General features: G+C 40.4%; 2 protein-coding genes across 6 annotated transcripts; both read right to left on the minus strand.

Annotated features, from left to right (window-relative positions):
• Positions 1–1,391: 1,391 nt before the first annotated feature.
• On the minus strand, positions 1,392–7,862 carry LOC110487482 (immunoglobulin lambda-1 light chain). Of its 3 annotated transcripts, none has more exons than XM_090197507.1 (4): positions 7,724–7,862; positions 7,292–7,622; positions 2,784–2,821; positions 1,392–1,970 (listed from the first exon to the last, which is right to left on the minus strand). In XM_090197507.1, exons 1-4 carry the CDS (start codon positions 7,761–7,763, stop codon positions 1,645–1,647), a joined length of 735 nt encoding a protein of 244 aa, XP_090053633.1. In that variant the 5' UTR covers positions 7,764–7,862; the 3' UTR covers positions 1,392–1,644. The 3 variants fall into 3 exon arrangements, with proteins under 3 accessions (XP_090053633.1, XP_090053632.1, XP_090053634.1); XM_090197506.1 differs by lacking the exon at positions 7,724–7,862 and adding an exon at positions 5,746–6,093 and having other exon boundaries at positions 2,784–2,813; positions 6,202–7,622; XM_090197508.1 differs by lacking the exons at positions 7,292–7,622; positions 7,724–7,862 and adding exons at positions 4,514–4,842; positions 4,938–5,072 and having other exon boundaries at positions 2,784–2,817.
• A 2,397-nt stretch (positions 7,863–10,259) lies between these two features.
• LOC110487111 (Ig lambda chain C region) lies at positions 10,260–14,372 on the minus strand. Of its 3 annotated transcripts, none has more exons than XM_090197520.1 (4): positions 14,159–14,372; positions 13,720–14,050; positions 11,700–11,737; positions 10,260–10,839 (listed from the first exon to the last, which is right to left on the minus strand). In XM_090197520.1, the coding sequence occupies exons 1-4, from the start codon at positions 14,196–14,198 to the stop codon at positions 10,514–10,516; spliced, it is 735 nt and encodes a 244-aa protein (XP_090053646.1). In that variant the 5' UTR covers positions 14,199–14,372; the 3' UTR covers positions 10,260–10,513. The 3 variants fall into 3 exon arrangements, with proteins under 3 accessions (XP_090053646.1, XP_090053644.1, XP_090053645.1); XM_090197518.1 differs by lacking the exons at positions 13,720–14,050; positions 14,159–14,372 and adding exons at positions 12,523–12,855; positions 12,951–13,079 and having other exon boundaries at positions 11,700–11,729; XM_090197519.1 differs by lacking the exons at positions 11,700–11,737; positions 13,720–14,050; positions 14,159–14,372 and adding an exon at positions 12,951–13,048.
• Between the last annotated feature and the right edge of the window lie 514 nt (positions 14,373–14,886).

Consider the following 14,886-nt stretch of genomic DNA (forward strand, 5'->3'; position numbering starts at 1 on the left):
AGACGAAACAACTTTTTTTTTTAAGCAAACTTTATTGCTATGGTATTTTCCCCACATTAATTTATGCGCCATTGGTTTATTTTTTATAATGAAATATATAAATATATATATATATATTCCTAGCTATAATATATGATGAATGTATTGTTGGGTTCACAGTGCGTACTGGACCCCGTGCACCGGGGACCCTGTACCGAACGGTTCAATACGAATACACGTTTCACCCCTAGTAAATAGTGAAAATACAGAGTAAGGTACTACAGGACTACTTTACAAATATACTGTTGAAATACAACTCTTTCCTCTTTCTGCCTGCTGGCAAATATACTCATGAACAAGCCATGCCTCAATTATCTCAACTTGAAAATCCATCTTTATTCTGTCTCCTCCCCTACGCTGATTGAAGTTGATTTAACAGGTGACGTCAATAAGACATCATAGCTTTCACCTGGATTCACCTGGTCAGTCTGTGTCATGGAAAGAGCAGATGTTCCTAATGATTTATTCCCTCAGTATACACTGTTGAAAAACAGCTGTTTGAGCCACAAGGTGGCAGCATATTACAATATGTTTCTCTCTTCTCTTTCCACATGCTGGCAAAGTATTAATGACTAAAATGGTATTGTACATCGTAGTAAGATGCAAGTTTAAAACACCTTTGAATATTGTAACTATATAATATGAATATATTGAATATATCATGTTATTGTACTGTTGTTTTAATTCATCATACAGTGAAATAGTACAAGCAAATATTGTACAGGAAATATTGCGATCCCCAATCACATGATTCTTTACAAATCAGCAGTTTTTTTCAGATAGATATGGATGATAATTAAAGAAGTACTTTCAGAATTGTCTAATAATTACGCAATAAGGTCCTGAGGGGGTATGGTATATGGCGGATATACCACAGCTAAGGGCTGTTCTTAGTTACGACGCAAAGCGGAGTGCCTGGATACAGCCCTTAGCCGTAGTATATCGGTCATATACCACAAACCCCAGAGGTGCCTTATTGCGATTATAAACTGGTTACCAACGTAATTAAAGCAGTACACATAAATGTTTTGGTATGCGGTCTGATACAGTATATCACGGCTGTCAGCCAATCAGCATTCAGGGCTCGAACAACCCAGTTTATAAAACAATCATGTCATACTAATGAAGGTTCTCAATAATGTGAAGTTTTAATATAAACTAAACGTGTGGTCCATCTCTGGTTATTCATTAACATTACAGTAAGCCTGCCCTACATCCTGGATATCTAGATCAACTATTTCTGGATCTGGACTAAAGTCAGAGAGCAGAATGCTCTATTTGAGATCAGTTAAACTCCCCCTCATGTAGAGCTGCTAACACTGATGTTCATCAACATGCTCCAATACAAACACTTGTTCTTTAGAATGTTCTTTATTGAATATCCACAATACAGCAAAGCTCTAACTATTCCTCTATTAATCATCTGCAAAACAACCCATTTCAAATATAACAAGTCTACTTATCATATAGCCTATGATATCAGTATGATTAGCTATTTATCTTTTATGGAACATAATGTATATATGCAGGTTAAACTTGTAATGCGTTAACAATAACTTGAAAAGTGATGTAGAAAATCAAATAGACATTACAATGGATCTCAGGCTATTCAGTGCTGCATTCAGACTTCTTGATGTCTTTCTCAGCGAACTTGGATCCCGCGGTGACTTTACACGAGAACACTTTGTCCTGGTTCCATTCTGACGTGTCAACGGTCAGACAGCTGCTGAGTTGAAACGTCTTGTCGGCTTGCGGCACCGGGCCACTCGTAGCGATGCCGCCGGTGACCGGATTCCCTCCAGCTGTCCAGCTGACATCTGCGTAGCCCATGGCCATCTGACTGGCCAGACACACCAGGGTGACTTTGCTGGACTTCAACTCATCGCTGGACGGAGGGAGGATGGTCAAGACAGGCGCAGGGAGGGTAGAGTCTGGACCAATGGAATGAGCAGAATAAATATTACGCAAAATCATTTGATAAGTTAGTAGAATGAAACGGGGCTGTGTGATTATACTGTAGAATAAAAAATACAACGTTTTCTCAAAGGCTACAAACAATTAACATTCTGGCCTCATCTCTGTTTCTACCTGGTCTTAGTTTTAAACTTCCTACGTAACTCTCCATATGTGACTTTTCAGAGGTGAAGCAGATTTCTGTACAAGTGGATAATGAGTTCAGATCTCTAAGTTTAAACATAATCAAGTAGTCAGATGTGCTGAATGAGGGATACAATCAAACATATATCCTACTACTAGTCACCCAGGAAACAGAGTTACCAACTGTAATGTAGTAGCCTGCAATGTAATGAATCATGTAGCAACATTATTTAACTACCATATACATGGTTTTATCATTATTTAATATAACATGGGACCAATACCTTAAAGGTTGATACAACTTTATGTTGACTTCACATCCAAATCTACCTCTGAGTAAATAGATGATTATTGTATGAGACATTATAAAGGAGTATTTTTGTCAAGTGACAGCAGTAACCTACATGGTCAAATAGTCCATCATGTTTTTTAAGTTTAAATGTGAAATCAACAACTACAGATGTACTGAAGTCTATGAAGATGTCACATGGTGTTCATGACTCTTGATAATCAGTCCACAAAGTAGGTTATTTATACTAAATAAATATGAAAGAAGAATATAATGTTCAATATGTAACTCTATTAACTATTACGTATTACAAAAAACCTTGAATACAAAAATATAAGGTTAAATAAAGGGAACTCACCAGTAACAATGAGCTTGGTTCCTTGTCCGAATACCACAGTGATTCAGTTTGTTTACACAGCCGTACAATAACCTCCTCTCTCTCTACTGAGAGGACAGGAACTGAAACATCCCATTAAGACAGAGCTTCACTCTCTCTACTGAGAGGACAGGAACTGAAACATCCCATTAAGACAGAGCTTCACTCTCTCTACTGAGAGGACAGGAACTGAAACATCCCATTCAGACAGAGCTTCACTCTCTCTACTGAGAGGACAGGAACTGGAACATCCCATTCAGACAGAGCTTCACTCTCTCTACTGAGAGGACAGGAACTGAAACATCCCATTAAGACAGAGCTTCACTCTCTCTACTGAGAGGACAGGAACTGAAACATCCCATTCAGACAGAGCTTCACTCTCTCTACTGAGAGGACAGGAACTGAAACATCCCATTCAGACAGAGCTTCACTCTCTCTACTGAGAGGACAGGAACTGAAACATCCCATTCAGACAGAGCTTCACTCTCTCTACTGAGAGGACAGGAACTGAAACATCCCATTAAGACAGAGCTTCACTCTCTCTACTGAGAGGACAGGAACTGAAACATCCCATTCAGACAGAGCTTCACTCTCTCTACTGAGAGGACAGGAACTGAAACATCCCATTCAGACAGAGCTTCACTCTCTCTACTGAGAGGACAGGAACTGAAACATCCCATTAAGACAGAGCTTCACTCTATCTACTGAGAGGACAGGAACTGAAACATCCCATTCAGACAGAGCTTCACTCTCTCTACTGAGAGGACAGGAACTGAAACATCCCATTCAGACAGAGCTTCACCCTCTCTACTGAGAGGACAGGAACTGAAACATCCCATTCAGACAGAGCTTCACTCTCTCTACTGAGAGGACAGGGACTGAAACATCCCATTAAGACAGAGCTTCACTCTCACTACTGAGAGGACAGGGACTGAAACATCCCATTAAGACAGAGCTTCACTCTCACTACTGAGAGGACAGAAACTGAAACATCCCATTAAGACAGAGCTTCACTCTCTCTACTGAGAGGACAGGAACTGAACCATCCCATTCAGACAGAGCTTCACTCTCACTACTGAGAGGACAGGAACTGAACCATCCCATTCAGACAGAGCTTCACTCTCTCTACTGAGAGGACAGGAACTGAAACATCCCATTCAGACAGAGCTTCACTCTCTCTACTGAGAGGACAGGAACTGAAACATCCCATTCAGACAGAGCTTTACTCTCTCTACTGAGAGGACAGAAACTGAAACATCCCATTCAGACAGAGCTTCACTCTCTCTACTGAGAAGACAGGAACTGAAACATCCCATTCAGACAGAGCTTCACTCTCTCTACTGAGAGGACAGGAACTGAAACATCCCATTCAGACAGAGCTTCACTCTCTCTACAAACATCTCAGGCTTTTCTAGAGTTCCTCTCTATGAAGTAACAGTATACATAATAGCATCATATTCTGCTGTTGGTGTCTGGTCCTTATGAAGTTAAAGCACTATCCATACGATGCAGTGTTGACTTGATGATGATGTTGATGATGATGGTGATGATGATGTTCAGACAATGTCTTCGAATTATCCTTTATCTCATTGTAATCAAAAATCACTGATTCACTTGAACTGACACGTCTGATTAAAGGCTTGTCCCTCTCAGTCAAAAAGCAGAAGTGTTACAGTCAGAGGTTTTTGTCATTGTGTAAATCACTGTGATACGAACTCTTCAGCAGAATCATCATATGTCTGACAGTAATACACTGCTGAGTCTCCTGCCTCTACCTGTTTAATGATGAACTGATAATCTAAGTCTGAGGTGGATTCAGAGTTGAACCGACTAGAGGAGAAACCTGGCCCATAATATTCAGAAGAACTGTCACCGTAGATAAAGCTCAGAACATACTGAGGAACCCCACCAGGAACCTGTTTATACCAATGGACATAGTTTCCATCAAATCTGCCAATATTACAGTCCATAGTGACCTCCTCTCCTGTGGTTTTGGTCTGGACAGATGGCTTCTGGGTCAACACAATGACACCATGAACACCTGTTGACACATCACACTCACCATGAGGCATGTATATGTAACTATATATAAGGTATGATTCAAAGGTAAAAATATCAACGTTAATGGAAACTTACATGTTAGAGCAGTGATGAGAGTGCAGAGTGTCCCCAGCATGTTGTCAGTGTGTGGTGTGAACGGCCCTTACTGTCCAGCTGAGAGAGGAGCAGGGTTGGAGTGTGAGGAGAGGAGAGGCTGCAGGACCCACCTATAAGGAGACAGCCAGGGAGGATCAGGGGGAGGGGCCTCTATATCTCAGCCTATCAGCTTCTGAGAAGATGGACTCCTGATGAATTTAAATGACTGTAACTATTAAATTATCAAAATATCTATATATTTAATATTGGACCAACAAAAACCATGTGTGATAATTTTGGTTACACTGAAAAGAGCAGTAATTAGTTTCATGTGAGTTGTGCTGGTAAGTTTGTTGTTGGTAAGTGATGTTGGTAGGTTTACTGAAATCAGTATGTCATAATATAGATAATAATAACATAATGATAATAATATCTGGACCTGATGGTGGGGTTCTGAACTAACAGTACATCACTAAATGCCTGTTGATGTAATATGTCTCTACTGTAAACCAGGGGACTGACTGTCATGGAGGTTATCTGATACATTGAGTCTTCTGTTAGGACTGAACCTTCTGGAATATCACTTCATCATTCATGCTTTGTGACAACTAGGTGTAATTGTTGATGACAACATTCTACTAAATGTGTGAAGGGTTTTGTGTTAAACACAAGCATGGAATGTTCTCCTCCTGCAGACACACTGGTTCAGGATGACTTGACATTCAGTTAGTGTCTATATTCAGAACATCTGAAAGCAGAAGTGAGTGTGTTTGGTGAGGAGGTTTTTGTCATGGTGTATATCACTGTGATACGTGCACTTTAACAGAGCTGTCCCAAGTCTGACAGTAATACACTGCTGAGTCTGTCTCCTCCACATTACTGATTATAAACTGATAATCCTTATCAGACGTGGCTTTAGATGTGAAACGATCAGAGGAGAAACCAGAACCATATTGATCAGGAGAGGAAGAGGTAAAGCTACTCCAAGTATGGTAATACCTTAACACATACTGAGGAGCTCCTCCTGGAACCTGTTTATACCAGATTACAACATTGCCCTCCCCTTTGGTAATGTCACAGTGAAAAGTGGCGGTCCCCTTTGTACTGACAGTCAGTACTGAAGGTGTCTGTGTCACTGCTTTCTGGCAACTGACATCTGTGGGAATGAAACACACCATTAATTAAGACAGTTAATCAGACATGAATGTAAAACTTCATTGGCATTGTTTTTGGATTCAGATTGAACATATAGTAAATTCCTTACATGTTAGAGCAGTGATGAGAGTGCAGAGTGTCCCCAGCATGTTGTCAGTGTGTGGTGTGAACGGCCCTTACTGTCCAGCTGAGAGATGAGCAGGGTTGGAGTGTGAGGAGAGGAGAGGCTGCAGGACCCACCTATAAGGAGACAGACAGAGAGGATCAGGGGGAGGGGCCTCTATAGTTAACCTATCACCAAGCCAAAGAGGACTAGAGGGAGGGGCCTCTACAGTTAACCAATCACCAAGCCAGGGAGGACCAGAGGGAGGGGCCTCTACAGTTAACCAATCACCAAGCCAGGGAGGACCAGAGGGAGGGGCCTCTACAGTTAACCAATCACCAAGCCAGGGAGGACCAGAGGGAGGGGCCTCTACAGTTAACCTATCACCAAGCCAGGGAGGACCAGAGGGAGGGGCCTCTACAGTTAACCAATCACTATCTACTCTCAAACGTACTGTATCTGAGTCTTCACAAGACCAACAGACAGATTTATAAATAATAACTGGATGTATCCTATATTTTCATAACTGTGACACACATTTCAATTAGAGTCACTATTAAACTATAAAAAATAGAAATATTTCAGAGAAGACTATTTCATAAACATATTGGATTTGTTTTGTTGCATTGTAAAGATCAGTATTCTGTTTCTTCTCATTTATGTTAGTTAGTTAATATCAGCATGTCATAATATAGATAATAACATAATGATAATAATATCTGGACCTGATGGTGGGGTTCTGAACTAACAGCACATCACTAAATGCCTGTTGATGTAATATGTCTCTACTGTAAACCAGGGGACTGACTTTCATGGAGGTTATCTGATACATGGAGTCTTCTGTTAGGACTGAACCTTCTGGAATATCACTTCATCATTCATGCTTTGTGACAACTAGGTGTAATTGTTAATGACAACATTCTACTAAATGTGTGAAGGGTTTTGTGTAAAACACAAGCATGGAATGTTCTCCTCCTGCAGACACACTGGTTCAGGATGACTTGACATTCAGTTAGTGTCTATATTCAGAACATCTGAAAGCAGAAGTGAGTGTGTTTGGGGAGGAGGTTTTTGTCATGGTGTATATCACTGTGATATGTGCACTTTATCAGAGTCGTCCCATGTATGACAGTAATACACTGCTGAGTCTGTCTCTTCCACATTACTGATTATAAACTGATAATCCTTATCAGACGTGGCTTTAGATGTGAAACGATCAGAGGAGAAACCAGAACCATATTCATTAGGAGAGGAGTGAGTACGGTAAAACCTTAACACATACTGAGGAGCTCCTCCTGGAACCTGTTTATACCAGTTTACATATTTTTTTTCATCTTTGGTAATGTCACAGTGAAAAGTAACAGTCCCCTTTGTACTAACAGTCAGTACTGAAGGTGTCTGTGTCACTGCTTTCTGGCAACTGACATCTGTGGGAATGAAACACAATTTAAGACATTTAATCAAACATGAATTAACAACTTCTAATGGCTTTCTTTGATTCATGTTGAACATATAGTAAATTCCTTACATGTTAGAGCAGTGATGAGAGTGCAGAGTGTCCCCAGCATGTTGTCAGTGTGTGGTGTGAACGGCCCTTACTGTCCAGCTGAGAGATGAGCAGGGTTGGAGTGTGAGGAGAGGAGAGGCTGCAGGACCCACCTATAAGGAGACAGACAGGGAGGATCAGGGGGAGGGGCCTCTATAGTTAACCAATCACCAAGCCATGGATAACTAGAGGGCGGGGCCTCTGCAATCAACCTACCACCAGCTACTCTCATTGTTGATTGTTATAATTATTTTTCACTGTAATTTTTCTGAATGATCAAAGTAACCAGAATATATGAGAGACTAGTATGATCATTGTTCTACATGAGATCCTGTCTTCTTCACTGACTCATATCCTACCTCCATCAATCATGTCTGTAGTTTAATATCCTACAGTAGATCTACACAAGACCAACATAATGATGAGGTATCTAATCTCCTACCTCCATCAAACCATGTCTGTAGTTTATTATCCTATACTAGTTCTACACAAGACCAACATAATGATGTATCTAATCTCCTACCTCCATCAAACCATGTCTGTAGTTTATTATCCTATTCTAGTTCTACACAAGACCAACACAATGATGAGGTATCTAATCTCCTACCTCCATCAAACCATGTCTGTAGTTTATTATCCTACACTAGTTCTGCACAGGACCAACACAATGATGAGGTATCTAATCTCCTACCTCAATCAAACCATGAATGGAGTTTATTATCCTACACTAGTTCTGCACAGGACCAACACAATGATGAGGTATCTAATCTCCTACCTCCATCAAACCATGTCTGTAGTTTATTATCCTACACTAGTTCTGCACAGGACCAACACAATGATGAGGTATCTAATCTCCTACCTCCATCAAACCATGTCTGTAGTTTATTATCCTACACTAGTTCTGCACAGGACCAACATAATGATGAGGTATCTAATCTCCTACCTCCATCAAACCATGTCTGTAGTTTATTATCCTACACTAGTTCTGCACAAGACCAACACAATGATGAGGTACTTAGGATGTCTCCCTATTCCCCTTATAGTGCACTACTGTTGACCAGAACCTAATGGGCCTTTGTCAAAAGTAGTGCACTATAAAGGGAATATAGTGCCATTTGGGAAACATTTTCAGTTTCAGTCCACTCCTCTGGTCACCTGCAGACCCCCCTAACTCCCCCCTCCCCCCACACAGTTCTGAGAGGAGATAAAACAACCCCTTGATTTACATGAAGCTATAAATAAGGAGAGGAGGGGAAGCAGGTGTGTCCTGGGGGAGAAAGGGAGCAACACATCACTGCCTGTAACTCAGTGTCAGATCTAGAACACGTCCCTGGTGAATGACTTTGATAACTAGAGATAGTAGACATGAAACCACCAGCTGGTCTTTGGGTGGGACTGAAACCAGTGGTCTACAGACAGCTGTTCCTGTTGTAAAGTACATGTAGATCTTTCCTCAGTCATTATTGGTGGTCTATTCTGATCACTGAGGCAGGATGGTGTGAATCCTAACTTCTAATTAAGGTGAATCTTTACTTAGTCATGCATTGATGCCAATGATGCCAATGGGAGACTAAGTGAAAATGTGACTGGACTGCTAGTTAGGGTTCTCCCCAATGTGAACAAGACCAGACTTAGAGTGAGGGCACCAACGAGAACAGATGTGAAGAACAAGATGAGGACACAGAGAGAGAAAATGGAACAGGACAAGGGTTCATGAGGACCAGAGGAAGGAGGGTCCCTAAACCTTAGTTAGACTGATTTAGTCTCAACTACATCACTACACTCCTCTCTGAACCAGACCAACGCAGAACTGAGGAGAGATTTGTACTGACAACACAGATATTGTACACTAACTATAAATAACGTTATCATTTGTGATTGATTTGAAACTGCGTGATGGATTTATTCTGGAAATTATTACAATGGAATACAACTATAATGAAATACAACTGTTTGAGCAACAAGGTGGAAGCATATTATAATATTTTAACTCTTCTCTTTCCCCCTGCTGGCAAAGATGTACGGAGAGAAAAGAGTCATGAGTCAAATGTTAACGTACATATAGTAAGACGTAGGTTTATAACACTATTGATATATAAACTATGAATATTTTGAATTTATCATGCTGCTGTACTGTTGTTTAAATTCCTCATACAGTGAAAAGTACAAGCAAATATTGCCTAGGAAATAATCGAGTTTCCTTTTCAAATTAACTATTTTAAATAGATATGGAAGATTATTAAATAGGTACTTTCAGACTGTTCTTATAATACAATCATATCACACTAATGAAAGGTTCTCAATAATGTGAAGTTTAATATAAACTAAACTTGTGGTCCATCTCTGGTTATTCATTAACATTACAGTAAACCTGCCCTACATCCTGGATATCTAGATCAACTATTTCTGGATCTGGACTAAAGTCAGAGAGCAGAATGCTCTATTTGAGATCAGTTAAACTCCCCCTCATGTAGAGCTGCTAACACTGATGTTCATCAACATGCTCTAATACAAACACTTGTTCTTTAGAATGTTCTTTATTGAATATCCACAATACAGCAAAGCTCTAACTATTCCTCTATTATAAATCTGCGAAACAACCCATTTCAAATATAACAAGTCTACTTATCATATAGCCTATGATATCAGTATGATTAGCTATTTATCTTTTATGGAACATAATGTAAATATGCAGGTTAAACATTTTGATGCGTTAACAATAACTTGAAAAGTGATGTAGAATATGAAATGGACATTACAATGGTTCTCAGGCTATTCAGTGCTGCATTCAGACTTCTTGATGTCTTTCTCAGCGAACTTGGATCCCACGGTGACTTTACACGAGAACACTTTGTCCTGGTTCCATTCTGACGTGTCAACGGTCAGACAGCTGCTGAGTTGAAAAGTCTTGTGGGCTTGCGGCACCGGGCCACTCGTAGCGATGCCGCCGGTGACCGGATTCCCTCCCGCTGTCCAGCTGACATCTGCGTAGCCCATGGCCATCTGACTGGCCAGACACACCAGGGTGACTTTGCTGGACTTCAACTCATCGCTGGACGGAGGGAGGATGGTCAAGACAGGCGCAGGGAGGGTAGAGTCTGGACCAATGGAATGAGCAGAATAAATATTACGTAAAATCATTTGATAAGTTAGTAGAATGAAACGGGGTTGTGTGATTATACGGTAGAATAAAAAATACACAGTTTTCTCAAAGGCTACAAACAATTAACATTCTGGCCTCATAAATTAAAAGGCACTAAAACCATGTAATTCTATCGTTACATGTTACTCACAAATCTCTGTTTGTACCTGGTCTTAGTTTTAAACTTCCTAAGTCCTATGTGACTTTTCAGAGGTGAAGCAGATTTCTGTACAAGTGGATAATGAGTTCAGATCTCTAAGTTTAAACATAATCAAGTAGTCAGATGTGCTGAATGAGGGATACAATCAAACATATATCCTACTACTAGTCACCCAGGAAACAGAGTTACCAACTGTAATGTCCTAGCCTGCAATGTAATGAATCATGTAGCAACATTGTGTAACTACCATATACATGGTTTTATCATTATTTAATATAACGTGGGACCAATGCCTGAAAGGTTGATACAACTTTATGTAGCATTCACATTCAAATCTACCTCTGAGTAAATAGATGATTATTGTATGAGACATTATAAATGAGTATTGTTGTCAAGTGACAGCAGTAACCTACATGGTCAAATAGTCCATCATGTTTTTTAAGTTTAAATGTGAAATCAACAACTACAGATATACTGTAGGCTATGAAGATGTCACATGGTGTCCATGACTCTTGATAATCAGTCCACAAAGTAGGTTATTTACACTAAATAAACATGAAAGAAGAATATAATGTTAAATATGTAACTCTATTAACTATTACGTATTACAAAAAGCCTTGAATACAAAAATATCAGGTTAAATAAAGGGAACTCACCAGTAACAATGAGCTTGGTTCCTGGTCCGAATACCACAGTGATTCAGTTTGTTTACACAGCCGTACAATAACCTCCTCTCTCTCTACTGAGAGGACAGGAACTGAACCATCCCATTCAGACAGAGCTTCACTCTCTCTACTGAGAGGACAGGAACTGAACCATCCCATTCAGACAGAGCTTCACTCTCAATACTGAGAGGACAGACACTGAAACATCCCATTAAGACAGAGCTTCACTCTCTACTGAGAGGACAGGAACTGAAACATCCCATTCAGACAGAGCTTCACTCTCTCTACTGAGAGGACAGGAACTGAAACATCCCATTCAGACAGAGCTTCACTCTCTCTACTGAGAGGACAGGAACTGAAACATCCCATTCAGACAGAGCTTCACTCTCTCTACTGAGAGGACAGCAACTGAAACATCCCATTCAGACAGAGCTTCACTCTCACTACTGAGAGGACAGTAACTGAAACATCCCATTCAGACAGAGCTTCACTCTCACTACAAACATCTCAGGCTTTTCTAGAGTTTCTCTCTATGAAGTAACAGTATACATAATAGCATCATATTCTGCTGTTGGTGTCTGGTCCTTATGAAGTTAAAGCACTATCCATAGGATGCAGTGTTGACTTGATGATGATGTTGATGATGATGGTGATGATGATGTTCAGACAATGTCTTCTAAATATCCTTTATCTCATTGTAATCAAAAATCACTGATTCACTTGAACTGACACGTCTGATTAAAGGCTTGTCCCTCTCAGTCAAAAAGCAGAAGTGTTACAGTCAGAGGTTTTTGTCATTGTGTAAATCACTGTGATACGAACTCTTCAGCAGAATCATCATATGTCTGACAGTAATACACTGCTGAGTCTCCTGCCTCTACCTGTTTAATGATGAACTGATAATCTAAGTCTGAGGTGGATTTATAGTTGAACCGACTAGAGGAGAAACCTGGCCCATAATATTCAGAAGAACTGTCACCGTGGGTAAAGCTCAGAACATGCTGAGGAACCCCACCAGGAACCTGTTTATACCAATGGACATAGTTTCCATCAAATCTGCCAATGTTACAGTCCATAGTGACCTCCTCTCCTGTGGTTTTGGTCTGGACAGATGGCTTCTGGGTCAACACAATGACACCATGAACACCTGTTGACACATCACACTCACCATGAGGCATATATATGTAACTATATATAAGGTATGATTCAAAAGTAAAAATATCAGCGTTAATGGAAACTTACATGTTAGAGCAGTGATGAGAGTGCAGAGTGTCCCCAGCATGTTGTCAGTGTGTGGTGTGAACGGCCCTTACTGTCCAGCTGAGAGAGGAGCAGGGTTGGAGTGTGAGGAGGGGAGAGGCTGCAGGACCCACCTATAAGGAGACAGACAGGGAGGATCAGGGGGAGGGGCCTCTATATCTCAGCCTATCAGCTTCTGAGAACACGGTTTTCTGAATAATTTAAATTACTTTAACTATTAAACTATCAAAAATATCAATGTTTTAAATTGGACCAACAAAAACTAAATGGGATCATTTTGGTTACACTGAAATATCAGTTTTAGTTTCATGTGAGTTGTGTTAGAATCAGCATGTCATAATATAGATAATAACATTATAATAATAACATTATCTGGACCTGATGGTGGGGTTCTGAACTAACAGTACATCACTAAATGCCTGTTGATGTAATATGTCTCTACTGTAAACTAGGGGACTGACTATCATGGAGGTTATCTGATACATGGAGTCTTCTGTTAGGACTGAACCTTCTGGAATATCACTTTATCATTCATGCTTTGTGACAACTAGGTGTAATTGTTAATGACAACATCCTAGTAAATGTGTGAAGGGGGTTTTGTGTAAAACACAAGCATGGAATGTTCTCCTCCTGCAGACACACTGGTTCAGGATGACTTGACATTCAGTTAGTGTCTATATTCAGAACATCTGAAAGCAGAAGTGAGTGTATTTGGTGAGGAGGTTTTTGTCATGGTGTATATCACTGTGATATGTGCACTTTATCAGAGTCGTCCCATGTATGACAGTAATACACTGCTGAGTCTGTCTCTTCCACATTACTGATTATAAACTGATAATCTTTATCAGACGTGGCTTTAGATGTGAAACGATCAGAGGAGAAACCAGATCCATATTCATCAGGGAAGGAGTGAGTATGGTAAAACCTTAACACATACTGAGGAGCTACTCCTGGAACCTGTTTATACCAGTTTACATAATTTCTTTCATCTTTGGTGATGTCACAGTGAAAAGTGGCAGTCCCTTTTGTACTGACAGTCAGTACTGAAGGTGTCTGTGTCACTGCTTTCTGGCAACTGACATCTGTGGGAATGAAACACACCATTAATTAAGACAATTAATCAGACATGAATGTAAAACTTCATTGGCATTGTTTTTGGATTCAGATTGAACATATAGTAAATTCCTTACATGTTAGAGCAGTGATGAGAGTGCAGAGTGTCCCCAGCATGTTGTCAGTGTGTGGTGTGAACGGCCCTTACTGTCCAGCTGAGAGAGGAGCAGGGTTGGAGTGTGAGGAGAGGAGAGGCTGCAGGACCCACCTATAAGGAGACAGCCAGGGAGGATCAGGGGGAAGGGCCTCTATAGTTAACCTATCACCAAGCCAAAGAGGACTAGAGGGAGGGGCCTCTACAGTTAACCAATCACCAGCTGCTCTCATTTCTCGATATGAGATCCTGTCTTCATCACTGACTCATATTCTACCTCCATCAAATCATAACTGGAGTTTAATATCCTATACTAGTTCTACACAGGACCAACAAAATTATGAGGTATCTGGACTGACTGGCGCCAAATTGTGCCTGCTTTAATGTAGGTATATCCTGAGTCATTATTGGTGGTACTTTGTCCTCCTCTGGTGGACGTTGACAGAACTGCAGCCTCTATTCTGATCACTGATGCAGAATGTGAAACACCGCACCTAATATTGAGTTGAATCTTACAAGGTCATAGTTTAATGCTGAAAGACTAAGTGAAGGTCAGACCTATACAGTAGATATTACTGCTGAAATGATACTGAGTCCAACATGTAATGTTAATACTAGAGAACAGTTTAAACCATGTAATAATGACAGCTCTAACTCTCTCAACATTGGCCTGTCATTCCTGCATCCTAAGGTAAAAAGAGAGCTCAGCGT

The sequence above is a fragment of the Oncorhynchus mykiss genome, chromosome 13, assembly GCF_057628025.1.
Source record: "Oncorhynchus mykiss isolate SJ-2025 chromosome 13, ASM5762802v1, whole genome shotgun sequence".
In the NCBI taxonomy this organism is placed as follows: Eukaryota; Metazoa; Chordata; class Actinopteri; order Salmoniformes; family Salmonidae; genus Oncorhynchus; species Oncorhynchus mykiss.